The sequence below is a fragment of the Epithele typhae genome (genome assembly GCF_022376455.1).
Source record: "Epithele typhae strain CBS 203.58 chromosome Unknown BXZ73scaffold_45, whole genome shotgun sequence".
NCBI lineage: Eukaryota > Fungi > Basidiomycota > Agaricomycetes > Polyporales > Epitheliaceae > Epithele > Epithele typhae.
In genome coordinates this window covers 140,741-166,358 of record NW_025954236.1, presented here as the reverse complement: position 1 = coordinate 166,358, position 25,618 = coordinate 140,741, and the positions used below count along the sequence as shown (strand labels likewise).

Sequence of the window (25,618 nt, the reverse complement as noted above, 5' to 3'; positions counted from 1 at the left end):
GCCCTATGGTAGGCGGTACGTACAGTAATTACAAAGCGGGGAGGGCTAGCGCATACGGGGAGGAACAATAGAGGTCTCTTTGCCGTCTTCTGGAAATGGGACAATGTCAGCATCTACGCTGGCTCAGGAGCGGCCCCGGTCTCGTCTCCGATTGTGTCTGGTAATGATATATATGCTGACAGTGCGAGTAGAGGATGCCCGAGGTTGAGAGACCGTAATGCGAACTGACACCGAATGGATTGCACGCGTCACGGTATTTTGCGAGCTTTCAGACCAGTAGTGACACAACCCCTTCGCAAAACGTGGAGGAGCCCTTACGTCGTGCAGTGGCGCCGCAACGGTTACTGCTACTGGTTTGAATACTAGTGGCATGCACGCTTTCGTGTGTTGGCGGGCTGCATTTTGCGCAGTGACTTGTGTGACGACTTGATCTGAATTCAGTTTGATATGCGAGGGCCTTCAGAGAAGCTCGCGCGTCGGTCTGCGCTGCGTGTTCAGGGACTTGAACATCGGGTGGATGCGGACAAGACATCAGCAGAAGTACTTGCAAAGGCGGGCCGGCACGTGCGGAGCCCTTGGTACTCATCCACCACTGCGCGCGACCCTTGTCGAACGCAACTTCCTTCCTCTCCCTCTCTCCCGTCCGTTCCGGAGGCCTCTCTACGGCCCATAGCGACTCGCCAACGCCTCGACTGCCCACCGCGACCTCAATGTCTGTCTTCCCTCACGCTACGAGTGTCTGGCGACGACGTTGTTCCGCATGTCTGCACACTTCGCCACGACGCACACCCAGCCTGGTTCGTCGCGTAGGACCAGGGCCTTGGCAGTCAACCGGGCGGCCTCGTCATCGTCGTTCGCATCCTCCTCCTCGTCGGATTCAGGTCAAAGTAGCGCCCCTTCGTCCTCGTCTTCGTCGAAAACCAGCTCGAGCAAGACATCGAACCCCGGCCCAAGCAGCGCGTCCTCGTCCTCGAGCCCTGGCCCAAGCAGCAGCGCGAACCCATACCCATTCCCGGCCGCCGCACGCCCAACGCCGCACCAGATCTTCCACCTCCCGCCGAGCGCGACCCGAGCGGACGTCAAGGCGCGGTGTACGTCTCTCTCTCTTGTCTCTTCCCGTCCCACTTGCCACTCTCCCCCTCCCGTTCGTCCCGCTTTTTGGTGCCTCGCGCCACGCATCCTCCTCGTCGACGTCACCCTAAATGGATGACGTATGATCTGGACGACGCTCCTCATTTCCTCCTGCAGACCTCACCTCACCTCACCTCACCTCAACTCACCGCTGACTCGGACCCGCCCCCTCCCCCCTTCGCAGACTACGACCTCGTCCGGATCTACCACCCCGACTCGCCCGCCGCCCGCGCCGGCGGCGTTCCTCCCGACGCAGCGCACGCCCGCTTCCAGGCCATCGCTACTGCGTACGCTGCGCTCTCTGGAAGACTCCCGCCGGCACCAGCCTGGACGGGGACGGGCACAGGCGCGGCCGACGCGGGTGCCGACGTACCACGACCTGAGCTCGGCGATGGCGCGCGCGGCGCGGATCCGACGCGCGCAGTGGGAGCCCGCGCAGGACGAGCGGTGGCGCGAGCGGACGATGGTTGGTGCGCTTCTGGTGGTGCGTTTGTTCGTTTTTTCGTCCTTCCTGCGTCCGTTCGTCCCCCCGTCCGTTCTTTTTTCGGGCTTCAGGACGTGGTTGAGGTATGGGGAGGAGGGCTAACGGTGTTTTGGGACAGGCAATCGCGCTGTTTGTCTTCCAGACGTACGTCGGGCGGTCGCGCGCAATCGCGCAGGCGAGGGATGCACGGAGGGCGGGGTCGAAGGGTGGTGGGAGCGGGGGAGGGGCGGGGGACGAGTTCTCGCTTGGGACGGTAGAGAAGCGGGCGCAGGCGTCGCAGGCGGTCTTCGACGACACAGCGCGGTTGGCGGCGAAGAGGAATCCTCCGCGCGGGTCGTGATGGCGCTGCGCGTACGTGCCAATCTACAACTCCGTCCATTCGTTGTCGCAATGCATGGGTACTTGGGAAGGCTCCGTCTGCGTTTGCTCTTTCATTGACTGACGACCTCGCGCAGAGCCGTCCTGCGAATGAGCGGAAGTCGTAGCTCTTTTCAGGGTGTGCCCAATCCACCGCACTGCGGAACGACCTCCGAGGAACCGTCAAACCCATCCACAACTGCGCTCCCTTTACCAGGTCGATCGCGGTCGCCTTGTTCCCGAGCCAGCAGGGCGTCGACGTGACGGTGTTTCGAGTCCCATTCTTTGCTAGTTATGTGGTATACATGGCGCAGTGAGTTCACATCCAGATGGGAAGGACGACCGAATCGAACAGCTGCAAGCTCTGCAAACCGTATGTCGTCCCCGCTACTCCGACCATCTCATGCATCTCGTTTACGTACATTGGGTGGCTATCAGCTTCTCGCAGATGTGGACGCAGCTCTCAGCCAAGCTGAGCTTGACCTCACGGTTTCTTGCTGCACTTGGACATGTCCACACTGACAGAAATACGGCTGTCGCGCCGCAACGGGGCCTGCGCGATGGACGAGGTTACAAACTCGGCCCAAGTGTCGATGATGGTGCGGGAAGAAGGACTAGAGTACTCGCGTGGAGTTCCGAGTGACTGCGACTGTCCGGTGAGACGTCGTGGAACGGTTTGTCGTCGTGCTCCGTTCATTCCAATTTATCAACTTATTCAGCTTCTATGCCCGTCCACGCCCACGCCCACGCCTGGCGCAGGGATAGCGATGCACATTGCCACAGAAATAAGACGACTCCACAGGACATACTTGTCCCCGGCATTCATAGACATAGTACGTCTCCAGATCTGGTGAAACGATAGCTCCTCAACTGAAACCGTCGTCGCATCTGCAGCCACTTGGTCTTTCAAGCTGTGCCACTCATGCACCAAGCACGCTTCCCCAAGTAGCCACCTCGAGCTCGCCACTGCGTACGAGACTCCTAATATAAAGCGTCAGCATGCTTCCCGAAGATCTCTGCGCTCCCACTTCTTCGTTTATCCGCTGCTTCCTCTCCCTCACATACACTTAGCAATGTCATCCGCACACCGACACCCTTGCGGGCGTCTCAAGAATACGTCGGACTGCTCTCGGAAGGGCGCACTGACTCTCAAGCCGCTCAACGGATTCTCTCCAGGGGAGCAGAACCCAACCGTCCGTAAAGAAGATACCTCTCGACTCCGCCCAAGAGCGGCGCCTAGCGGAGCTGTTCGAGAAAAACCCATTCCCAAACGCAGCCGCGCTCGGCAAGGTCGCGAAGCGGAGCACCTAACACCCGACTTCGTCACGAGCTGGTGAATGAAACCTACCGCGCCCGGTTCGTGCGGTCCCCGCTCATCACTCTGCAGGTACGACTCGCGGCGCGTGCGCGCGGGAAGGAGCAGGGGCGCAGAGTACTGGCGCGCCCGGATGGCGTCAGCCTACGCGCAGGCCGCCGTGAACGGCGTCGCGGACCACCTCCTCCACCACTGGTACCACGTCGAAGGCTTCAGGTGCCCGAGCGAGGAGCAGATCGGCGCCCTGTCTCACGTCACCGGGTGGCCGCTCATGCGCATCCGCAGGTCGTACGTCGCGGCGTACTTGTCTGCTCCAGTGCTCGTGTGGACGCTTACGCAGGCGATCACAGGTTCAGCGAGTTCCGCTGCAGGGACTCGGACTTCGCGACGGTGACGGAGGCGGAGTGGGACGCCCGCTTTGCGCCGCTGCCGTCGCGGGCGGAAGCGGTCGGGGTTTTGAGCTTGCTCTCTTCCGAGGTGCGTATGCAGACTCGGACGCTGCGAGCGGACGAGCGGCTTCGCGTGAAGCTCGCCATATTCCACGGTGTGCCGGCCGTCACCATTAGGAGATGGTGCGTGATGCTGTTGTGCCAGATAGGCCCGCGGACTGACTTTTGGACGGTTCGCTGCAGGGTGGGCTTGGAGGAGATGACGCTGGACGGTGCCATCAGAACCATGAAACCTATGTAACAGCTTGTTCTACCCTCACCACTGGAAGAGTCACGGCGCGATACAGACGGTCTCTCCCAGAACGAGAACGCGGTTCGCGAGAGTGTGAGTGAGCGGCGTTACATTGAGTGGGTTGGAGCGCGACGCATGGGTGCCGGCGAGCAACTCCCGAGCGGTGCTCCCTCTCAGAAGGAACATCGATCTCGCCGTCGTCTACAGGACTCCTCGGGCCGACACAGCTCAGAGAGAGTGCCTAGTGCGCCGTGTCGCGTACCCCGGCGCGGGGGCGCGGGCTCGCAATGCGCGGGGAGAGGGGAGGTGAGCGTGAAGCGACTCCGAGAGCGGGGAAATGGGGATGGGGCATGCGTGCAGGAGATTGTGATACACGAAAGGGATCGATAAGAGAGAGAAACGTTTGCGTGCGTGGGTTGTGCGAGGGATGACTGGGCCTGGGGCTGCGGGAATGTGCAATTGGACTGGGCGCGGTCAGGAAATCCGGCGAGGCGGTCGGTGGCGTCGACGTGCCAAGGGAAAAGGTGCACGTCGAGGGCGGCGGGGATGGATGGAAGGCACTCGAGCTTTGAGTCATGCGTTCGCGACTGTAAGCAGGGCGGCGGAGGAAGTCGGTCTCTGCTCGTCGGAGGTGGGCATGGAGCGGGGCGTGACCAGTGTAGAGTTGGGTCAAGAAGCGTGCCTGGAGTCGGGGAACCGAGCTGGAAGAAGGGAAAGCGCTTCATACGCGCACTGCGTGGGCTTTGTGCAGCGCACGCGGGCAGCGGTTTGCGGAAGCATGCGAACCTCTGCTCGAGTCGCCATTGGCGTGTTCATCTCATTGTTGTCGATGCCCTCCCGGCCTGGTTGTCTCGCGGAAGGATGAGATCTTGAGAGACGCACCCAGAACTGTTCCGCTGGAATTGGTGGGTGGGGGATTGCCGCACAGGAATCATTTATGTAAACCAGGGGTGCTGGTGATCAACGTTGGATGGAGAGAAGTGGGGGCCGATTACGGAGACGATTATCGTTTCATCGTCCCATGCGCGTTTAAATAACTACGATTATGCCAGATGCTCTTGCTGACAAAGCATTTAACTCCTCATGATTCAACTGCATTGTCGTGGTGGAATACACATCGTGAACATCGGCCCTAGGACCTTGGTGCTGTGCTTGATGTCTCGCTTGAATACTTGAGCTCGCGCTCGAAAACTTTGCGAATGATACATCAATTTTTGCAAGGCACGCCATGCTTGAAAAACCAAATTCATTTCGGGGCAAGTGGTGACAAGTGTAAATCAAGGCGCTCCCCGACCTATAACCTTGACCACCGTCCTTGCCGGTTGCTTATGGGCCTACTTACGGTGTTGCTTGGCTGACCGCACCGCTGCCACTGGTCTCAACCGAGACACTTCCTAGACATCGAAGTGATGTCCCTTGTGTTGTAAGTACTCTCGCGTCTTCAACCGAGACCCTTCCAGGCGGTCTCCTATTTACGGCTCTCCGTCGGGGTAACAGCGCTCCGATCCCAATTCTGTCGACCAGCCTCCCAATGGAGGCAGGGCCCAGACGTGCTTCTTCCTTGCCGTATTCACCATTTCATCTCCGTAGATCCAAGCGACAGGCGTACGTGAGGATAGCGCTTAACTTAGGTGCCGACTACTGACGTACTACTGAATTTGAAGCAGCTCACGAGGTGGCCTTCAGTGCCTTCGCAGGTCGCTCCTTGCACCCTTCTTCCTGTGCCGGAGGGTTCAAAGTTCTGTCAAGTGACGAAGGGGGGAGTAAACCAATGGCGCCTTGCAGTACGTCACCGCGTGGTGGGGTTGTCGATGGCGAGCGTCGACGAGGCGGACGTGGTGTCCTTCTTGGACTTTGCTTTATGCTCGATGCTCATGATCTAGTTTTGCACTCACGGCGAGCACGGTCTTGGTGAGATCGACAGAGACAGAACGGTGCGTCCTGTTTCTTTCCTGGGAGGCGGACCGCTGAATCGGCAAGCAACGCACTCGGCCTCCCCCGCACTTCTCATCGCAAACGTCTCTGCACTTTCCATCCTCTTCTCCTCCTTGCTCGTTCCCACGTAATGGAAGGCGGCCATATGACTAGTCACAATGTGCAACTGTCAGTCCGTGTCTTACATAAGGCGATTGTGCGTGTACATAAAAGACTCGTCGCTGTCGAGGCTCTTTCGCCAGCCTTCGCAGCTCTTGCTTTGAGGTCCGCGGTCTTCCTGCCATTCTCCCCCTTCGCAAACACTCACCGCACTCTACTACCAGACTCGTCGTCACTTACCTCGCCGAAGTCTACCCCGCTTCAACCTCAAACAACCAGTATGCATCCCCTTTCATTATCTTTCGCGTGATGGTCTCTTACGCTTCTGTCATAGGCCATGACGCACTTCCCCATCGTCCAGGAGCTCGTTGACAAGATGGCTGCCGAGCCCGATTTCAAGGCCGAAATGGAGATGTCCTGGCTCGTCGCTTACAACACTCCGGGCCTCGACATTTTCAACGAGCTCAACGTCCACTCCCTCGACGAATACATCGACTTCATGGACAAGTACCTTCACTGGGTTCCGCTCGAGAACCAGACCGGCACGAACGTCTACAATCACATCTGCCTCTTCTACTTCATCATCGACCAGCCCCCGTCGTCCTCCGCCAAAACCCCATCCTGCCCGACCAGCGCCCGCCGTGGCAGTGGCTCTCCGACTGGCTCGTCCGCTACGCGCTCGAGATGGGCAAGTGGATGAGCACCCCGGAGTCCATCACCCCCGAGCACATCGCGACCTTCTACGCCGCGCCCAGCTACCACATGCAGGACTACCCCGTCCCCATCGGCGGCTGGACGACGTTCAACAACTTCTTCTGCCGCCACATCGACCCCGCCGTGCGCCCGATCGCCTCGCCCAACGACGACACCGTCATCGTCTCCCCCGCGGACTGCTCCTTCGACGGCACCTGGCCCGTGCGCGACCCCGAGGCGGACGTGAACTCGTTCGACGTCAAGGGGATCGAGTGGAAGATCTCCCAGCTCCTCGCCGACTTCAGCGGCGACGTCGGCGCGCTCTTCGCCGGCGGCGTCTTCACCCACTCCTTCCTCGGCCCGGAGGACTACCACCGCCAGCACGCGCCCGTCGCCGGCACCGTCGTCCAGGCCGAGGTCATCTCCGGCATCTGCTACCTCGAGGTCGGCGTCACCGAGACCCCGGGCAAGTCCGGCAAGGTCCAGCTCGGCATGCACCGCTACCTCCGCCGCAGGGACGACCCGGAGATCCCGAAGAAGCACCGCACGTACGCCGTGCCCAGCGCGGGCGCGGGCGGCGGCGCGCCGACGAGCGAGCTCGACGCGCCGGACACGCCCGGCTACCAGTTCCTCCAGGCGCGCGGGCTCGTGCTGATCGACAACCCGGTGCTCGGGCTCGTCGCGGTGCTGCCGATCGGGATGGCGCAGGTGTCGTCGGTGCTGCTGAGCGTGCAGAAGGGGGAAACGGTCGAGAAGGGCCAGGAGATCTCGTGGTTCGAGCTCGGCGGGTCCGATATCGTGATGGTCTTCCAGAAGGGCGCGAACGTGCAGTTCGAGCAGACGGTCGGGACGCACTACAACTACGGCACGCGCGTCGCGACGGGCGGGTCTGCGTGAAGGTGCGTGCGGGGACGGAGGGGGTGCACGCGCGTTGCTAACCGCCGGTTTTAGTTCACAGAACGATCTTTCCTCAACGTGGAGAAATGATGTACGACCTGCTACAGTTCTGGGGTAGTGTACGATATCCGGCTCTGATCGCGTGTGTGTCCCAATAGCGAATGACGTGAATTGAATGTCAATGTTTGTTAGCGAATGAAACTGTGCCAACGCGTCTAGGCGAAGTTGAAGCGAAATACTTGCAGGACGACAACACGGCCAAGTTCCGCTTCGATGTAGCCCTTATGATCACAGAGTTTGCTTCGTGAAATGCCGGCATCACTTCATTTCGCTGGCTGCGACTCCAGCGCAGTAGCTAGCTGTTATAGAGTACTGGTATAAATAAACGGCGCCCATCAACTTTCGCGACACATCAGAGATCCACGCTCCCCATTGCGGCCAAGATCGCCTGCGTGTTCACCCCCGGGAAGAGTTCCAAGTCCTCATTGACTTCGCAGACGATATCCTGACCCAGGGGAAGCTGAAAGGTGCATGATCAATATACGAAACCCACGCGAATAATCATGACTCGACGTACCGAACCGTTCGCCATGTACGTGCTTGTGATGTCGACCAAACATGCCGAGCGCGCGCCGAAGGAGGTATGCTGTAAAGTGATCGGTCAGTCTGCGTTGGTCGCTCATCGGAACACCGAAATGACTCACCCCGAACCCGTTCAATCGCACCAGCGTCGCCTGGTCACCCAACATCTCGGCCACGAGCTTCGCAGAGGAGAACGCCGTGACTTGGTCAAACTGAACGCGCCGAGTTCAATGTCAGCGGTGTGGACGACGGGAACCACGAAGCGTTACAGACAGTGTTTCCAACGACGAGCACGCGGTTCGCGAGCGTGCTGTTGAACGGTCCTTCGAAGCGTTCGGCCGCACGCACGGGCCACAGGTTGCAGCCATAGGCGTGCGTCTGCCACACCCCGCCGGCTGTACAGAGGTCAGCCGAGTTTCTTGTCGGTAGAGACAGCCGCGTAGGGACGTACTCATGTGCGAGATGTTGCGGGTCGTGTTGACGACGCCTTCGAAGACATCCCTCATCGTCACGTTCGGAAGGGCGTCGATGTCGTCGCCGCAGCCGATCGCCACCACCGGCATCTCTCCGAGACTGATCCCGCTCACATTGGCGGACTCCTGGCGGCGCTGCGGCCTGGTGCAACGTGAGAGGAGTGAGCTTTCGACGCATATAATGGCGTAATTCTTACACCCACCGAAGTCTGTGCCGCATGGCAAACTTGCCCATCGCACTGCTGAGCATGGAGGCACTTGCCAGTTGGGCGGTAGCGGATGAGGTTCCATTGGATGGCGAATCCCCTCCGATCTGCGCGACGGCCTCAACCCATTGCTGTGCTACCTGGGCCCAGCTGGGCGGATTGAAAAACGACAGGTACAGGATAACTGTGAAGAAATGGCCTTGAGATTAGCATCACGCGTCCTGGGCACATTGGGAACATTGAGACCCACTGCGAAGGAGCGATGATGTGACTTGAGTGGACGGGTTCGCGACCGCCGCGTCGTGTGCGGCTTGAAGGTTAGCGGTCATTATCCCGTGCACCTCGTTCGGAGTTTGTCCGCTGGCGGTAGAAATCGGACAGCCACTGGGGCCCGCGAGCGCGCATCCGGCGACGAGGCCGCGGTAGACGTTATCGGCTTCGACGTTGAATTGGCCCCACGACTGAGATATCACGTCAGACACGGGACGAGCGAGTGAGCGTGAAGCCTCACCAGAGCGAGATCCGTCTGTGTCAGCATGAACGGATTGACGACACCGTCGAGGATAATGTGGCCGACACGCTGCAGACAAGGGCATGGTGAGCGCGCAGCCTCCGACTGTCATGTTTGCACGGCGTACCTCCGGGAACACTGCAACGCATCATCCTTCAGTAGTGATCTCTCGCTCGCACAGAAGCGTACTCACTGTTGATGAGGATGTTTCCGAGGAACGTCCCGTACGAGATTCCAACGAAGTTGATGGGACTCCCAGCACCTTCTATGGCATCCGTCATGGCGACAAGGTCGCGCGCGGTGTAGGCCGATCCAAGGAACTTCAAGGTGTCTCCGTACTTATCGAGACAGCGTTGTCCGATCTCCTCATACTTCTGTTGGACGATGTCCACTTGTCCGAAGAATCGTTCGAGATCTCCGCTGTCGGTGAAGTTGCCGGTATACTCTGCACCGTTCGCAGTGACCGAGCCAGAGAAAATATCGCTGACTTCGTCGATGGTGTCGAAGCACAGGATGTTCCCAGGGCTGCGGGGAGAGGTTTAATGAATGCGGAGGAAGTGAGAGGGTGCTTATGCTCACTTTGAGATCCCAGTACCGCGTGGATCCCAGCTGACGACATCGTAGTGGCCACCGGTGTAGTTGAGCAAAAAGCCGGCGCTGCCGTTCAGGTCGGACAGACCAGAGACACCTGGCCCGCCTGTGAATTTACAGAGATGAGCGTCAGGAGGTCGCCATCAGCGTGAAATGGACTGACCTGGGTTGTAGAAGACGGTGCCAAGGCGAGGCTCCGCAGTAGCGTTGGCCTTGACGAGTGCGAGCTGAGCGCGACCGGCGGATCCGCCGAGGTAGTCGAGTGGGACATCAAAGGTGGCGCATGTCAGAATGGGGTTCTGGATGACTGTAGGATCGCATGGGCCCCAAGCAGAGAGAGTGTTTTGATTCTGGCGCAGAGTAGTGGATTAGCAGCATGTTTTTAGGACGTCGTAAAGTGCACTGACCATGGTAGCAAAAGAAAGGGTCGCCGAAGCGATTAGAACAAGAAGACGGAATACGGGTGAAGAAAGCATGAGAAAGGGATTGGATGGTTGGACCCATGCTGAGGATCGTCGGGGAGCTTTATACAGCGTTGCCGCTATTGCATCCTGTTGAACATCACAGCGCGGTTTCAGCTGAGTTTGCCAGGAGCTGCGGTTAACATGCGGAAACAAACGCGTGTGACCACACATCAACACAAACGAACGGGCATCCGCACCCACGATTTAGCTGGGCACAGCCTTCGGACAGCCTCCGAGACACTGCTAGTGTCCGCACCCGGCGCAGCGTAGACTGCGCACACCGACATCCCTGTTCCATTTTTGCAGCGCAGTTCAACGCTCAACACTGGCGGTTACCGCAGACAGGAACGCAGGACCCGCAGCCGCGTGTTACTCGCACATCGACGATCCGCAGAACTCTCATAGGTTTGCGCAGTGGCAGAGAGCTTGCGAAAGGATTTCGAGGAGCCCCAGGAACCCCTGCGTGGTTGCGCGCCGGGGAGTTCTCCGAGCGCGATGCCGTCCTCATGTAACGCAAACTTTGGCACCACAGACGAGAGAGGTGTTTGAAAGCAGCGTACCTAGTCTTCGCTGCTCGGGCGCTTATCGATTGGCGCATCACCGAGACAAACGGAATGGACCAACCATCTAATGGCGGAAGTATGCACGCCCTCATATTAGATATGCACGTAGCACAACTACAAAGAACCCACTCGTTCTGGCGTCCAGCCACGGCCCTGCGCCCCGCCCTTGGTGACATTATGGCCTCTGGGGGATTTGCATATCACTCATGACGCCGCCGCGGGGCCTCTAGAACTCACCACCTGCGCGTGCCTTCCAGGTTGGCACTCCGCCTCCTTCCTTACCGTCGCCGCCAAACTCTCCCAGATGAGCAGAACGAGCGCGTCTAACCTCGAGCGATTTCGTCCATCAGCGGACTAAGGGCCGGTATCACCCTCGAAGGAGAACATGCGATCCCAGTTGAAGGTGTAGTTGATACTCCTGCGTGGGAGTGAGCAAAAATCGTCCAAGCAGAACACAGCGATGGAAAGGATACGGTGGGGACGGAGAGGGCAGAGAAGGAAACGCACCGCTTGGCAACCATGTCTTGGATCTTCACGCTCGTGATACCGACCTCGAGCAAAGCGTACCGGCGGTCCTCGATCGCCTTGTGCTTCCCCTGGTTCTTACGCATTCGTCCATGCATCATCGGCGTGGCCTCGGGGGTAATATGGCAGAGGGTGCCATTCCAAGGACGAGCCTGTAGTCGGCATGCCTGCACGCCTTGCTACGATGCAATCGTGTTGTCGAGAGTATCAGACTAGTGAGCCCTACACAATTCTCACATGCACAATCGACTACGCACCTCGTTTCCGAATGACCGCCTTTCCATGCTTGTACGCTTTCAGCTTGATCCAGAGCGCACCGTTGTCCTTTTCAACCATACCCATGTCCTACAACTTCCTGACCGTGTCCTCCATCGTGTTTGCGCCAACCATGCTCTCATCCGTGTTGACGTCAAAGAGAGCTGGGCGTATTCCTCGGGCTCACGCCAAACGCGCCAGCTCCCGGACCCGGACACGATAAGACCGAACTACGGGGCGTGGGGAGGGGCGCGTGAGCGCGACCCAAGGGGGGAAACCGCGCATATAGGGATCAGATACTCACCTCCGAGGTAGTTCAGTGCGATACCTCCCAACTACATGCGCCCTAAGGGTTGGAGAGGAAGGATGGTGGTGCGCCGCAGGTGGTCGACGCGGAGGGACTTGGCAATGTTGGGCGAGAAGTACTCGTTGAGGACGCGCCTTCCATCCCCAAGGGCTTTTGCGCCGTACTCGGGCTTTTGGGGACCGGTGTCGTAGTCTGTAGATGAGCGCGTGGTTTTGGTCCAGGACGGGGGGCTGTCGTGCGACATCGGAAGTGGGGAAACGCCCTTCCAGTGAGCGGCAGTCTCGATCTACTCGACGGGTTGGAACGACGTCTGGTGTCGGTGGGGGAAGGGTGAGGAATGCAGCATGTGCGCACCTTCTTCACATACATATGTAGCACCTTTTTCGCGATGACGGCAAAGTCTTCGCCCCTTTTGGCGTAGTCTACGCCCCCGCACGCCTTTTTGACGGTGAGCTCCGGGAGGGCGTCGGCGATGACATTTGCGATGGCGACTTGGAAGGCATCGAGGACGCAGTGGGGGCCAGCCAGAGAGAGAGAGAGAGAGAGAGAGAGAGAGAGAGAGAGAGGGCAGTTCAGTCACCTCCGGTCCTCCTCCAGAGACCCAGACCCTCGTCTTGGCGGGCACGTCCGGGCCGCTGGGCGCGAAGTCGTGCACAAGCCGCGCGCGACTCGCAGATCCTCTTCTCTTCCCCTTCTCGACCTCCATCCAGCCTTCGTCTGGCTTGTCAAAATCCTTCAGGCCACACCACCCTCGTATCCGAGCACACTTCTCCGACACATCTCCATCCTGCGCCCGCGGATACACTCGGCGCAGCGCATCCCCCGAATCTAATGTGGCCCGCGACACGCTTCGCCCATGCCCACAAGGGTCTCGACGAGGTCGAAGAAGCCCGACGGACGTCGTCTGTCTGCGCATCTAGCCTCCGCTTGTCCTCCGTTTTCCCAGACCAAGCTCATCCGCTCTTGGAACTGCCCAAATGCGCGACGGGGCATCACGTCTAGCTGTCTGAGGGTACCCTCGTGGCGAACGGTTGTGGCAGGGGAGGTGGATGAGCGGTCAGGGAAACGATCGAGGCCATAGACGGGTGCCTGAGGGACGGAGCGCGCACGTCAGGGTTGCTCTCGTGTCTGGAGTGAGCACCTCCAAGTCCGAAGTGGCAGCTGGCCTGGGCCTTGGGTTGACTGGGACGGTGGCCTGCGAGTAGTCGCAGGTGCGGCTGAATCTCAGAGGTATAAAGGGAATGGTGTTCCATCGAGTTCTACTCCAGCAAACTCTTCGTCTCTCCTCCAACGCACTCCCACACACATTGCACCTCAACCCCTCCACCTCAGCCTCCACCACACAATGCAGCTCGTCAACAACGGTTGCGCACTCGACACCATCTCCGACGCGGTCGACGAAGGTACGTCCTCGCGTCGGCGTCTTTTTGATGTCGGCTCACGCCCTTCTCAGTCAACGTCCTCAAGGGCAAACAGCCCTCGAAGGAGTGGGACAACGCGTCCAAGTTCGATGCCAACAAAGACAAGGCCACCTTCCGGCGATACGAAGAGGCCTGCGACCGCGTCAAGAACTTCTACCGCGAGCAGCACGGTGCGTCCGCTGTCTGTCCAAACTGCTTCGGAAGTTCTGACAGCCACGCAGAGAAGCAGACGGTTGACTTCAACATCCGCGTGCGTGCAGAGTTCAAGAAGACGGTACACGCGCGTATGGGTAAGCAGCTGCTCTCGCGTTTCCCCCTGCACGGCGCCGAAACTGATCTGCGTCGTCCGGAACAGGCATCTGGGAGGCGATGGAGAAGCTGAACACGCTCGTGGACGACTCCGACCCCGACGTGCGTCCCGTCCCGTCTCCGCTGCTGCGATGGATGAGATCGATAGAGCTGACGCGCGATCGCGATGTCTTTTTGCAGACGGATCTATCGCAGATCGAGCACCTTCTCCAGACTGCGGAGGCGATCCGACGCGACGGGAAGCCGGAGTGGATGCAGGTCGCGGGACTCGTGCACGACCTTGGCAAGTTGCTCTACTTCTTCGGATCCGAGTACGTGTGACTCCCCCGCTGCCTCGCAAGTCTTGGCTGACCAACTTCGCAGAGGGCAATGGGATGTCGTCGGAGTACGTCCTTCGTTCACTGTATGCACTCGTCTGGCTCACCGCGCGCACACACAGGACACGTTCGTCGTTGGGTGCAAGTTCTCTGACAGGATCATCTACCCCGAGACGTTCGCCGCGAACCCGGACTCGAAAGACGCGGTATACTCGACCGAGTACGGCGTGTACTCCCACACTGCGGCTGGAGAACGTGATGCTCTCCTGGGGCCACGACGAGGTGCGTGTTACCGCACCGCATCGCTTTTGGGCCAATCTAAACGCGGAACTTCGTTCGCGCAGTATCTCTACCACGTGCTGAAGAAGCAGAGCTCGCTTCCCGCCGACGCCCTGTACATGATCCGCTACCACTCGTTCTACCCGTGGCACCGCGAGGCGCGTACGCGCACCTGACGAACGGCGAGGACGCGCGCGCCCTCGAGGCAGTGCGGGCTTCAACCCGTACGATCTGTACAGCAAGAGCGACGAACCGGTGAAGGTGGAGGAGGTGCGGCCGTACTACCAGCGGCTGATCGCGAAGTTCTTCCCCGAGGTGATTGAGTGGTGAGGGTGCCAGTCTGAAAAGGCGGGCGTGCCCGCCGTAGTTACGTCTCTTTTGTTGGGATTTGTACCATATCTGTATCTCTAGCATATACCTCTCGTTGTGGCTATTATTCGATATTATATCTCTCTTCCGCAGATGAAGGATCGATTCCACGTGTTTCCCTACAAATAGTGTTCGGGCAGCAATCACTACCGCAGCGTGCCACTTGCGGGTTTCGTGCTAGGCATGGAAAGTGAGCCTCTTCGGGAAAGCCGTGAGTTCGGAGCGGGTTCGGAGCGGTTCCGATCATTCTATGTCGATGCTCTGCGGAAAGGAGGGAAGCTGGGAGAGCAGGAATCAGACACCCGTTTAAGAGCTTAATCCAAGCTCGATGCTCAGCACCTGTCTTCGTATGCACCAACGCGATCTCGTGATAAAAATGGTTCGACCGAGTCGAAGGTCGACGACCTCCCGCAAGGTTACACATAATGAACACTAGAACCGTCCACTCAAACCTCCGTCCTCGGACCCTTCAAGCGACAGGCACCTGCTTGATAACGTACAACTTCTCTTGTCCCGGAACGGCCGAGACGTGGATGCGGAACCTGGCTGCGTTCCCATCCTTGTCCGTGCCCTCGAAGATATGGCGCGAGGTGATCGAGTTGCCCCTGCTGGTGGCGATGTCGTACCCCGCTTTCGCCCTCGAGGACTCGACGACGCCTGCCTTGTACGAGCCGAAGACGGGGTTGGTCCAGCCCTGCGCACGATCAGGATCAGCGTCCAGGAGTCGGTGCGTGAGGCCCTCGAAGCCCAAGATTCCGGGTGCCCGGCGCACTCACGATCGCGATGTCGAGGAAGTTCCGGTCGTCGAGCGAGAGCCGGAACGCGGTCCCGCCCGTGACGCCGGTCGGCGAAAAGTCGCGGTTGCACCCTGAGAAGACGAGTTGGTCGAACGCGCGGGTGCTGCCCGGCGGGGTGAAGTACCGGCCGGAGCTGAAGTAGGACTCCTGCACGAGGAGCGCGAACTGGGTCTCGTTCTTGACCGTGCACTGGATCCAGCGGAACCTGTTCATGAGCTCCGTGGGTGGCCGCGGGATCAGCTTGTTCGCGACCTGTGGCATGAAGGAGTAGGGGCGTTGGCGTGAAGCCATGAGCGGCGAGTACGACGACGTGGGGGCGCACCTCGGCGATCTTGACTGCCAGCTCGGCGCCGGTCACAATGATACCGATGATCTTGATGACGCCGGCCATGGTGGATAATACTAAGGGTCGTTTGGGTGGAAAGAGATGGTGCGAGGAAACGGGAGACACGACCTGGAGCGAGGCTGGTCACTGCTCTATTCGTGTCATGAACCGGGGCTTTTATACCTGGACCTCGCACACCGCATCACCGCAATCGGCGACCGTTGAATCGAATAACCCGTGTGAATCCTTGATGGGTGTCCACTGTCATTCGCACCATGCGTCCTTCCTTGCAGACAACCCACTGCTGGTCTAGGTCGTCGTAAGACTCATAATACCCGCAGAAGCTGCACCGAACGTACCATTTTACGAAAAAGGCGAGATGCAGACTTCAAATCAGGGAGCTTGAGGAGTACGATCGTGACTAGATATGGCTCTTCTGAGAAGGGGAGGGGAAGACGCTGCTATTGTACAGAATCGAGAATCGTCTTTTGTCCATGTAAATGATAGGGTTCTCGGGAAAGATGCATAAATAAGAGGAACCTACATGCAGGGGTGATGCATTGGTGGCCAGGGGCATTCAGCAACGGCCGTGTGGTACAACACGCAGAAACGTGTTCGCCTGGTATGTACTGTTCACAACCCGGAGTCGAATATATCAACACCCCCCATGTGCATTTTGACCAAGGGTCTTGTTGTGGGGCGGTCGATGTCGGTGTGCGAGGATGCGAGGTTGGAGAGGCAAAAGAGACCGGGGGACGGCACTGTCTGGAGATTGTGATGGGAAAGGAAGCCAGTGGGGTGCGCAATGCCGTGAGCCGAAGCGGGTAAATAGGTGCATATTTTGAATCCTCGGATATGTGGAGGTGGAAGGCGACATATAGGACAGCAGCCGGGATGACTCAACCGACTGCTGAGATATGACGACGTTGTTAGCGCTCACAGTAACGAAGACGATTGTTTACCAAGAGCCTTGGATCCTAATACGGGCAAATAACGGCAAACACCCTCCATGGCGCGGTCGCCGGATCGCGTTTTCTGTTCCGTTCTCCGTGCCCCTTGCATTCTCCGTCGTTCGCGGTTGTTCGATGCTCCAGTCTAAGACCGCCCTCGTTCCGAAGATGCTCTCTCCGAGAAGCGGAAAGTTCATATGGCCGATACAGGCTGCCTCACGGACATACAAGGCTCGGGGTACTCTCCAGGGCGTGGGACCGTCACTATGCGCGATATAATGGTCGAGGTCCGTCTCCGTCCACCCGCTATCTCGCCCCCCTCCCAAGATCTTCATTCTTCAAGCCCTCCCCCACCCGACCCCTCCACCATGCAAGCGTTCACCGCTCTCCCCCTACTCGCCGATGTCGAACTTGATAGCTTCGATAACGCTTCCTGCGTCAATCCAATGCCCACTTTCCCTTTCGATTCCACCTTCAACTTCAACTTCGACGCTGGTCTCTGGGATCCCCGCCTTCGTACCCTCGAGCCCCATCAGTTCCGACGACAGTGACCTCAACAGTCCTCTGGCGTCTCCGTCCGCCATACACCAAGAGGCGCCACAGATCGTCCTGTATGACCTCGGTCTCGCCTTCTACGACCAGACCTCCTTCTTCATCCAGCCCGATTTCGCCCAGGTCTCTGAAGAACGGTATGCCTGGCCTCTGCTATCACACTTCCCTCCTGCGTTCTTTCGTGCGCAGATACCTGACGGCCTCGAGCCATCGTGCGCGCAGCAGGCTCCTGCCGCGGGTATGGTGGTCCGGGGCCCGCCGCAGGGCGTGGATATGAACATCAGCTCGTTCCTGTCAATGGACCCTTCGCCGCCGTTACTTCAGATCATCTCCCCCATCCCTAGTCCGGTCAACAAGAGGAAGAGGGTCGCGGCCGTCCCCACGGTCGTCAACATGGAGATCTCCCCTGCGAAACGTCCGCGATCCGCTCCAGGCAAGCCCGGCATCGTGTCCCCTGCTCGACGTTCAAGTGCGAAGTCTGTTCCAAAGGTGAGTCTACGCTCTGCCTCTTGCTCTGCTCCCATGATGACCCCTTTCCAGTTTTCAATCGCAAGTGGAACTTGCAGGCACATATCGACGGTCTCCACAAGAAAATCCGCTGGAACCCGTGTCCAGCACCGGGTTGCTCATTCACAAGTGCCCGGAGTCACGACGTTCGTAGGCAGTTCCAGTCGGATCACACCGACAAGGGTTCCACGCGCCGCAAGGCGAATGATTAGTCGAGATTCTCCATGTAAGCCGCCCCGCCTATAACGAACGAACGTCCCTCACATCCCCGCGCTCCCGTGCAGATCCAACGATCGAGGGCATCAGCACTATAAGACTTCTCGAGTCCCTCGCCACCTTGAGCCTTCAGCGATGCACGCCGACGGCCCCAATTTGGCGAGGGACTTGTGTGGAGGAGTCGTATACCGCTGATGATCGTGGTCGAGAGCGAGGACGATATCTCTGTGGTTCGTGGAAGATGAGGATGTCCCGTGCGCCGCGTTAAGCGCCTCGACAGTACTCAGCGCATGGGAACGGCTCCATCTTCGATGAACGACGGAGGGATCGTCAGGCTCTGGATAATTTTTTGGCATCCATTTCCTTGTTTTCTTGTATGATTCCTGCTATGTCTTATCTCATCTGAGTATAAGTCTTGCATCTCTGCCTTTTGATTCTGCTTCCAGTTCGGATGTTCGCCCCACACCCCATGCACATGATAACGCCTGCGCCTTTTTATTTTCACTGCGCCTTCATGCTCCTCTACCTTGGTGTTACGTTGTATCTGTATACATCAGACCTCCAGTGCACTTGCGACCATAAACCGTTCGTTTCGTGCATGCATACTGCTCAGAGCTCTACCCACCTCCTCGGGAGCCCGGGCTCCTGGAGTCCTTCAATCGTTTATCCCCACTGCGAGCGAGCATAATAAAACGGCCTCTGTGCGGCGACGTTCAGCATGTTTCAATATTTTCGATGATGCGCATCCAGCGAGGCCCCGTCTCAGCGTCCCAGCTCACCTTCGAATCACGACACCACCGTCCTCGGCTCTGGGCTCGCGCGCCGTCCCATCCTCTCGCTCGCCGATATACCCGCACCATTTCGTTGCCTATGCGTGCGCTCCCACGGCGCGCGCCGATGCGGGCACCTCATGCAAGGCCGACGTCGTCGCCGCGGCTACTCGCGCGCGGGGCCGGACCTACAGCAATCTTAACTCGCCGCCAGCCAATATCCTTTCGCCTTACCGTGACCCAGCCACCCCGGCGAGTGGTTCGCTACGACGCCCCCTGAGTACGCGGGCGTTTCGCGACCTGTAGCATATGCTCGCCGCCTCTCCCTCCTCTGCGTTCTTCTCACTTGTTTCATCGCCGGTATGCCGGCGCTCTGAGATCTGCGCGTTCGTCGCGCGGGTTCCCCGGTTCGCATCACATCAGAGTCGGCCACAGCATCGCTGGCATGTCCTGAGCTTGTGAGCGAATCTCCGATCCAGATCTCTTCCCGTGGTCAGGCCTATGCGCAACAGAAGAGTGTAGGTGTTTATTTACAACTTGCGATACAAACGGAGTCAGGGACATCACTGGAGGGGTCATGTGCAAGCCCGGGATTTCTCCGGCTCCGGAGTGGTTAAGGGAAGCGTTTGTGCTCTGGTGCCACGACCCCGGGTACTAGATGCGGAGACATCTCGCGAACCAGCGTCGGGCTCGTATACACAGCAAAATAACAAAGTGAAACGTAATGCGCGTCGCAACGAGGGCGATCGTGCGCTGCCGTGAGTCACCCTCTGAAATCGAGCATCTCCCGGCCCTTCTCCGCCTTGTCCCTCCGGCGCTCGAACCTACGTCCCAGACTCGCGTCAGCGCCCAGGCAGAGTCCGCACCAAGCGCAGTGAGCACGCGGAAGGGACGCACCACCTCGTCACGTACGCGACCGTCTCGCCGACCTCGCGCGCGATTGTCGTGCGTCGCTCCGCCCCGGGCGACTGGTCCATGAAGAAGCAGATCTCAAGCCAGTCGTGCTGCCACGCCTCTGTACGGGTGCGCGCGCGGCGCTCGACGGAGCGAACCGAGTCGGGGTCGTGTGGGAGGCTGCGATGGCGGCGCTGCGATTTGAACCTGTGCGGCCGGGAGGTGATAGTGAGCAAGGCGCGGCGCGCGTGGTGCAGACGCGAGGCAGGGCGGTCGCGCACCAGTGCTGGACCTGTTCGAGCGCGAGGCCGGTCCAGGCCGCGAGGACGTCTTGCTCGTGCGGGGTGGGGTAGAGACCGTCGTGCGAGCTGTACATCGAGACGAAGTGCTCCATGATGGCCTTCGCTTCACCCGGGGTTCTCTGCCGGAGACCAAAAGCGGGGTCACAGTGGGTTTCGTTCGACATGGCGAGTATGCTGAGATGACGCAGAGCGGGAGAAAGGGGAGAAAAGAGCTGAAGAAATGGACTAGGGTGGAGGTGCTCACCGCCGACGATGAGGATGAGGATGGAGCGCACCGCGCGCGATATATAACCCCACGCCGCGCTCGACATCCCGAACGCGAAAGCAGACCGAACCTGAGCCACAGGGAGCTCGCTACCTGAATGATGTCCAATCACGGTGAGATGGCGCCCAAGCGAGGATGGGCGAAACGAGTCGAAGTGGCACGAGGCTGGAGGAGGACGCTCTTCCGCGCATAAAGCAACGGTCGCGGGGCAAGATCGCATACTGGTGCTTGGTGAGACTGCGCGGCTGTGCAAGCGTTGTCCAGGAAGGTCGAGGAGCCGGCGGCGTGAAGGCAAGCTGCGCGAGCTTTGAAGCATCCGATGGCTGCGAGGGCGTCTGCCTTGTGTTCGTGACGCCAAGTCAGGTGCATGAACAAAGCGACAGAGCCTGTTACTCGAGCTCGTCAGTATGTTGACGTGAGACGGAGACCGTGACGGGTTTACAGGACGTTTCCCAAGACTATCGCACATGACAAGCACTTTCCAGAGGGTTTACAGTGACCTTGACTCGGTAGAAAGCTGATGTAAGAATGATCGGATGGCGCCCCAGAACGGCAGGCGTTGTGTTTTGCTCTGAAAGGTTTAGAGTTCTGCAACAAACGCCTGTTAGTATTGTCTGTCAAGAGAGACTGAAACGACTTGGTCGCGAGACAGCGGTGAACGTTGTTCATGACGATTGGAACATATGCAAGATAGTTACTGAGCCTCATGCGGAGCCCTGGTTGTCCGGCGCTTCTGCGGGCTCTGTTCCCGTTTCGAAAGGCAGGACATGTGACGTCATACATGATGTTCGGCATCCCCATACTTAACACGATTTACAAGAGCAGAGTAGTAAGAGAGATAAACAAGCTAAAAGCGATGTGAATGGATCATCACAAATATGATTCGGAGGTTTAACATACCATGTACATGTCTACTTGCTGTTTATTGAAACCCGCCCACCTTCACGTCGTCAGGCCCCAGATATCAGGCGCGAAGGGCGGAAACGCAGCATCTCGGGTAGAGCTCGACGACGCGCTCGCGCTGGACCCGGGCCCCGTCCGAGCCGAAGTACCGCGTGGACTCGAAGTGCCAACAGACGTTCCCGCGCGGCCACTCGAGCATCCCGCCGATGTAGACCGCAAGGTCAGCGGCGACCGCGAGCGGCACGTCGAGCGCCTGCAGCGTGGGCAGGAGGTCGTCGAGGATGTGGCGCACCATCGCCGCGTGCAGCGCCTCGCCGTGCACGAGCGCGCTAGGAAGGTCGAGGCCGTGCTCGTGCATGATGAGCGTCACGATGCTGTGGAGGTCGTCGCCGACCGCCTGCTCCTTGTTGTAGGAGAGCATGTCCTGCAGTGACGGAGGACGGGCATGATTGCTCTGTCAGTCACCGTGTCGAGAGGTGATGAGACGATAGAGAGCACTTACGTTGTCCAGGGCGACGATGTCGGAGATCGTGTTGCGCAGGTCGACGAGCGACGTGTTGTCGTAGACGTCTTGGGGGATGTTGAGCCCGAGCTCGGTCATCACGAGTGATGGCAGAATCCCGGCCGTGAAATGCCGAAGTGCGAGATGCTCTTCGACAGTCCGGAAGCGAGTGTGGTCCCTGTCTCGGGCCTCTTCGACGACCGAGTCGACGTAGAGCTGCCACTCGCGCTTGAAGTGCCGCTGGAAAGTCAGCGTCGAGCACTTGAGCGCGTTCAGCCAGAACCTGTAAGAGCAGGAAAGCGTCACACGATCTGCCGAACGTTTCAGGAAGCTCTTCGCTACTCACTGTCTAGTGATTTCTCCTAAGATCGACTCGGTCGCCGGCCGAGGCTTTTCGGGGTGGAGCATGGCGTCCATGGTGATGTCCGCGAGGACGCGAACGCTGTCTCCCGGAAGCGTGTCCGTGTACTCGTCGAAGACGAAGAAAGCGTTCATGGTGTCGGATGCCACGCGGAGGTGTTCCTTGCTCAGTGAAGGATAGGTGAGCGCGGTGAGAAGATCTGTAAATCGGACTTAAGTAACGGAGTTATCACAGGCATCAGAGAGAGCACTAACCAAAGTCACAGCTGTCAAATGCACGCTGCGAGCACGAGTTGAACGCGTGGAATCCGCGGAACCATGTCGCCGACTCAAGCGAAACAGTCTCGTAGTGGGGATTGATACGACGGGGGTATGGCCAAACGGCGAGGGTGTCGGAAAGGGTGATGGTGTTAGACATCCTACAACCTGAAGACCTAGATAGGCGTGGTTCTGTGTGGGCAGGCTCCGAGGTCGTGTTGGTGTGGTTGGAACCATACTCCACACTGGTACTTATGGCAAACGGGCCTTTCCTTTTTTCACGCCGTCGTGCGCTCTCCTAAGCAGGAGACCCCAAAGTGTTCGCACGCCGCGCGCGATCGGGGCCATGTAAGTTCCGGAAGTATTCAAGGACGCGCCCTGCTGTTTGGAATCCCGGCCGGGAGCGTGATAGCGCATTTTCGGGCGCGCGTACTGCAGGAAAGAGAACTACGCGCCACACGACGCTAAGTATCCACCGCCCATGAGTTTAGATTATGCATAACGCTTGAAGGGACGCACCAAAGAAGTGCAACAGCGTTATGAGAGTATCCTGAACGCGATCTAGCTTGGATTACGTTAGAAATTGTATCTGACGGAATACTGCACCTATAGAAAGGTTGGAGATGGGAGAAGATAAGGAATAATAAGGACGGCCACTCACCCGCAATCACTCGGACAGCCTGTCAGGCAGGGTACGGCTTGCCGAGGCGGGGTTATGCTGCCAATACTGACGCTGTGCTCAACACCGTTCCAGATAACGCAACATCTGAGCCGCATACGGCATGGATGGGGTAAGTTCGCGCCACTCACTCCGATGCCTCCGTGGCTGAAGTGACAGATCTCCAACGTCTGCAACCGCGAGTCGTGAAATTTGCGACGCTTGCACAAGCTGGTGCGCAGCGGAGGCTCTTCATAAGGCGCTATCTGATGAACCTGTCGTGCGATCGGAACATTCAGCGGGTTGTGGGAGAAGGGTCTGCAGCGTCGAAGCTCCAGATGAATGTTTCCAAAGCGAAGTGATGCGAGAGGAGAAGGGGAGCAAGATAGTGACAGTAGGCGCACCTGTAGCTTTGACTCTAATGGCTCTCCTATGACCATTTCAGATGCGTTTAGGTACACGTGGAAACGCGTGGAGTGATAATATGAGCGGAGCGTTGTCTGTTCGCCGACGCAGACAAAAGGGCAACGGTCGGCGAGCAGCAGGTTTGAAGGGTATGGCGATGATGTCGTTCCACTATTCCGTTTGGCCACGGAGCTGTTTTTTTCGGTATAGATCAGGATCGTCCTTTGTCGGAAGTGGGAGTAATAAGAGGATGTATGTCATTTCCAGCCTGATGGAGGAGAGAGAGGTGATGGGAGCGCACTGACAACCGAGACGCAGTGACGCCGAGCAACCAAATGTGGGCGCTCACACGTTCACGTGCATCATATGACGTTGTAACCCGAGGCCGGTCGACGACCAGGACGAACAAGGGCTTGGCACCATTGTCAAGGATGCGCTCAGTCCGCCCCAGGACGAAACTTGCGGAGGCGTCCGTCAACGTATGTGGCAAGGGTAGAAGGGACAGTAGCTGGGGGTCTTTATCAGATATCACCCTTCAGCCTGTAAGCGCACGCAGATACTAACACCAAACACCCACCCCATTGGAGGCGCCGCAACGAAAAAGTATCATCAAGCCAGTTACAACTGCATTCCAATGAGGTAGTGAACTTGGAGAGACAACACAACGAGAACAACTATTCTGGAGATATGTATCAAACATATATGTACTGACGGACATCCATGATCATTGGAGCACTGGTTTATACAGTATACAGACACAACGTAGAAACTGAGAGCCATCGTGTATGGGCTCTGCGTAGGACGAGCGTACAAAGTGGATGCAAAGAAGAGAATCGGGACGGGGAGAGTTTGCATGGTTGATACAGGGAAACGTAGATATAGACGCCAAGAAAAACCGCCGTTCAGAGCTTGACGATGCGTCCATCGTTCACCGAAGATGGAGTCGTCCCCATGCGCTACATACTGTTGAGGCACTTGACGTAGGCACAGGACATCCCCATCTTCGTTGAACGATGAATGCATCGCCGTCGCTCTCGACCACGATCACCAGCGGTATACGACTCCTCCACACAAGTCCCTCGCCAAATTGGGGCCGTCGGCGTGCATCGCTGAAGGCTCAAGGTGGGCGAGGGACTCGAGAAGTCTTATAGTGCTGATGCCCTCGATCGTTGGATCTGCACAGGAACGCGGGGGCGTGAGGGACGTTCCTTCGCAATATGCGGGGCAGCTTACCTGGAGGATCTTGACTACTCCTTCGTCTTGCGGCGCGGGGAACCCTTGTTGGTGTGGTAGGACTGAAAGTGCCGTCCGAGATCGCTCTTGCGCTTGCTCCTGTAGGGACAAACCGTGCACGGGAACGGACGGAGGTTCTTGTGGCAGTCGTTCACATGGGTTGTCATGTTCGACCGCCGGTCGAAGACTGGAAGAGGCTCAGCGCAATAAAAGAGGAGCGCGACGCATACACTCACCTAGGTGACAGTCTTCGCATGGGAATTCCTTGCTGGAAGAGCGTCGTGGACGCTTCCGGGGAGAGGGATCGGTGTCGTCGACCCCAGCGACGTCCTCGGCCTCCTTCCTCTTGTTGACGGGGATCGGAGTGGGGAGGGCGACCTGTGGAGGTGGCGGCGAAGGGTCCATGGACACGAACATCGCGTCGTTCATGTCCACGCCCTGCGACGGGCCCCGGGGCACCATACACGCGGTAGGAGCCTGCCGCGCGCACGATGACTCGAGGCCGTCAGGCATCGACACACCGAAGGACGGATGAAGGATGGGGAATGGGGAGGACCCGGCGTACTCGACCTCCTGAAACTGGGCGTAGTTGAAGTCGTCGAGGAACGAGCAGTGGTCGAAGACGGCAGGGTCGTCCACAACGCCCAAGGGCGATGACTGGTAGATGGTGGATGGGGACGCCAGGACACTCTCGAGGTCGCTGCCATCGGAGCTGAGGGGGCTCATCGGGGATGCGGGGTTATAGGTGAGATCTGGAAGGCTGATGTCGAAGTTGAAATCGAAGTCGTCAAAAGTGAACTCGAGATCGGCAGGGATGTCGAGCACTAGCCCGGTGCGGCAAGTGTCATCGGAATCATCGAGATTGGGGCGGGGCGGGAGATCAAGGGGGTCGACGAGGAGGGGGATTGCGGTGAAAGCTTGCATGGGATGGGAGTGGGACTGTGGAAGGCGTGAGGG

At 58.6% G+C, this 25,618-nt stretch overlaps 11 protein-coding genes across 11 annotated transcripts; 3 read left to right on the top strand and 8 right to left on the bottom strand.

Annotated features, from left to right (window-relative positions):
* Window positions 1-882: 882 nt before the first annotated feature.
* BXZ73DRAFT_79504 (uncharacterized protein) lies at window positions 883-4,903 on the bottom strand (the record flags this gene model as incomplete). The annotated part of the gene is made up of 15 exons (XM_048023105.1): window positions 883-1,198; window positions 1,339-1,457; window positions 1,505-1,978; window positions 2,059-2,077; window positions 2,132-2,260; window positions 2,461-2,586; window positions 2,782-2,953; window positions 3,120-3,279; window positions 3,321-3,407; window positions 3,436-3,595; window positions 3,636-3,969; window positions 4,080-4,209; window positions 4,231-4,669; window positions 4,702-4,818; window positions 4,851-4,903. 15 exons carry the CDS (start codon window positions 4,901-4,903, stop codon window positions 883-885), a joined length of 2,835 nt encoding a protein of 944 aa, XP_047875312.1.
* A 1,436-nt stretch (window positions 4,904-6,339) lies between these two features.
* On the top strand, window positions 6,340-7,592 carry BXZ73DRAFT_79503 (phosphatidylserine decarboxylase-domain-containing protein; the record flags this gene model as incomplete). Its single annotated transcript, XM_048023104.1, has 2 exons — window positions 6,340-6,552; window positions 6,636-7,592. The coding sequence occupies 2 exons, from the start codon at window positions 6,340-6,342 to the stop codon at window positions 7,590-7,592; spliced, it is 1,170 nt and encodes a 389-aa protein (XP_047875311.1).
* A 412-nt stretch (window positions 7,593-8,004) lies between these two features.
* Window positions 8,005-10,431, bottom strand: BXZ73DRAFT_103877 (alpha/beta-hydrolase; the record flags this gene model as incomplete). The annotated part of the gene is made up of 13 exons (XM_048015722.1): window positions 8,005-8,112; window positions 8,170-8,238; window positions 8,297-8,386; window positions 8,448-8,569; window positions 8,626-8,789; window positions 8,851-9,037; window positions 9,104-9,314; window positions 9,365-9,433; window positions 9,492-9,502; window positions 9,558-9,889; window positions 9,944-10,061; window positions 10,119-10,305; window positions 10,363-10,431. The coding sequence occupies 13 exons, from the start codon at window positions 10,429-10,431 to the stop codon at window positions 8,005-8,007; spliced, it is 1,737 nt and encodes a 578-aa protein (XP_047875310.1).
* A 905-nt stretch (window positions 10,432-11,336) lies between these two features.
* Window positions 11,337-11,849, bottom strand: BXZ73DRAFT_103876 (uncharacterized protein; the record flags this gene model as incomplete). Its single annotated transcript, XM_048015721.1, has 3 exons — window positions 11,337-11,400; window positions 11,490-11,682; window positions 11,765-11,849. 3 exons carry the CDS (start codon window positions 11,847-11,849, stop codon window positions 11,337-11,339), a joined length of 342 nt encoding a protein of 113 aa, XP_047875309.1.
* Window positions 11,850-12,097: 248 nt separating this feature from the next.
* BXZ73DRAFT_103875 (uncharacterized protein) lies at window positions 12,098-13,322 on the bottom strand (the record flags this gene model as incomplete). Its single annotated transcript, XM_048015720.1, has 3 exons — window positions 12,098-12,355; window positions 12,424-12,560; window positions 13,211-13,322. 3 exons carry the CDS (start codon window positions 13,320-13,322, stop codon window positions 12,098-12,100), a joined length of 507 nt encoding a protein of 168 aa, XP_047875308.1.
* Window positions 13,323-13,414: 92 nt separating this feature from the next.
* Window positions 13,415-14,725, top strand: BXZ73DRAFT_91448 (myo-inositol oxygenase; the record flags this gene model as incomplete). The annotated part of the gene is made up of 10 exons (XM_048025975.1): window positions 13,415-13,472; window positions 13,523-13,660; window positions 13,712-13,780; window positions 13,846-13,901; window positions 13,980-14,110; window positions 14,163-14,184; window positions 14,239-14,343; window positions 14,369-14,398; window positions 14,461-14,557; window positions 14,601-14,725. 10 exons carry the CDS (start codon window positions 13,415-13,417, stop codon window positions 14,723-14,725), a joined length of 831 nt encoding a protein of 276 aa, XP_047875307.1.
* Window positions 14,726-15,233: 508 nt separating this feature from the next.
* On the bottom strand, window positions 15,234-15,952 carry BXZ73DRAFT_103873 (uncharacterized protein; the record flags this gene model as incomplete). Its single annotated transcript, XM_048015719.1, has 3 exons — window positions 15,234-15,458; window positions 15,541-15,813; window positions 15,884-15,952. 3 exons carry the CDS (start codon window positions 15,950-15,952, stop codon window positions 15,234-15,236), a joined length of 567 nt encoding a protein of 188 aa, XP_047875306.1.
* A 1,081-nt stretch (window positions 15,953-17,033) lies between these two features.
* On the top strand, window positions 17,034-18,107 carry BXZ73DRAFT_79499 (uncharacterized protein; the record flags this gene model as incomplete). Its single annotated transcript, XM_048023103.1, has 4 exons — window positions 17,034-17,123; window positions 17,164-17,511; window positions 17,578-17,857; window positions 17,929-18,107. The coding sequence occupies 4 exons, from the start codon at window positions 17,034-17,036 to the stop codon at window positions 18,105-18,107; spliced, it is 897 nt and encodes a 298-aa protein (XP_047875305.1).
* Window positions 18,108-19,644: 1,537 nt separating this feature from the next.
* On the bottom strand, window positions 19,645-20,241 carry BXZ73DRAFT_79498 (uncharacterized protein; the record flags this gene model as incomplete). Its single annotated transcript, XM_048023102.1, has 3 exons — window positions 19,645-19,705; window positions 19,779-19,982; window positions 20,057-20,241. The coding sequence occupies 3 exons, from the start codon at window positions 20,239-20,241 to the stop codon at window positions 19,645-19,647; spliced, it is 450 nt and encodes a 149-aa protein (XP_047875304.1).
* Window positions 20,242-21,306: 1,065 nt separating this feature from the next.
* On the bottom strand, window positions 21,307-22,525 carry BXZ73DRAFT_103870 (terpenoid synthase; the record flags this gene model as incomplete). The annotated part of the gene is made up of 4 exons (XM_048015718.1): window positions 21,307-21,669; window positions 21,748-22,030; window positions 22,094-22,307; window positions 22,363-22,525. 4 exons carry the CDS (start codon window positions 22,523-22,525, stop codon window positions 21,307-21,309), a joined length of 1,023 nt encoding a protein of 340 aa, XP_047875303.1.
* A 2,150-nt stretch (window positions 22,526-24,675) lies between these two features.
* On the bottom strand, window positions 24,676-25,585 carry BXZ73DRAFT_79496 (uncharacterized protein; the record flags this gene model as incomplete). Its single annotated transcript, XM_048023101.1, has 2 exons — window positions 24,676-24,848; window positions 24,898-25,585. 2 exons carry the CDS (start codon window positions 25,583-25,585, stop codon window positions 24,676-24,678), a joined length of 861 nt encoding a protein of 286 aa, XP_047875302.1.
* Window positions 25,586-25,618: the final 33 nt, after the last annotated feature.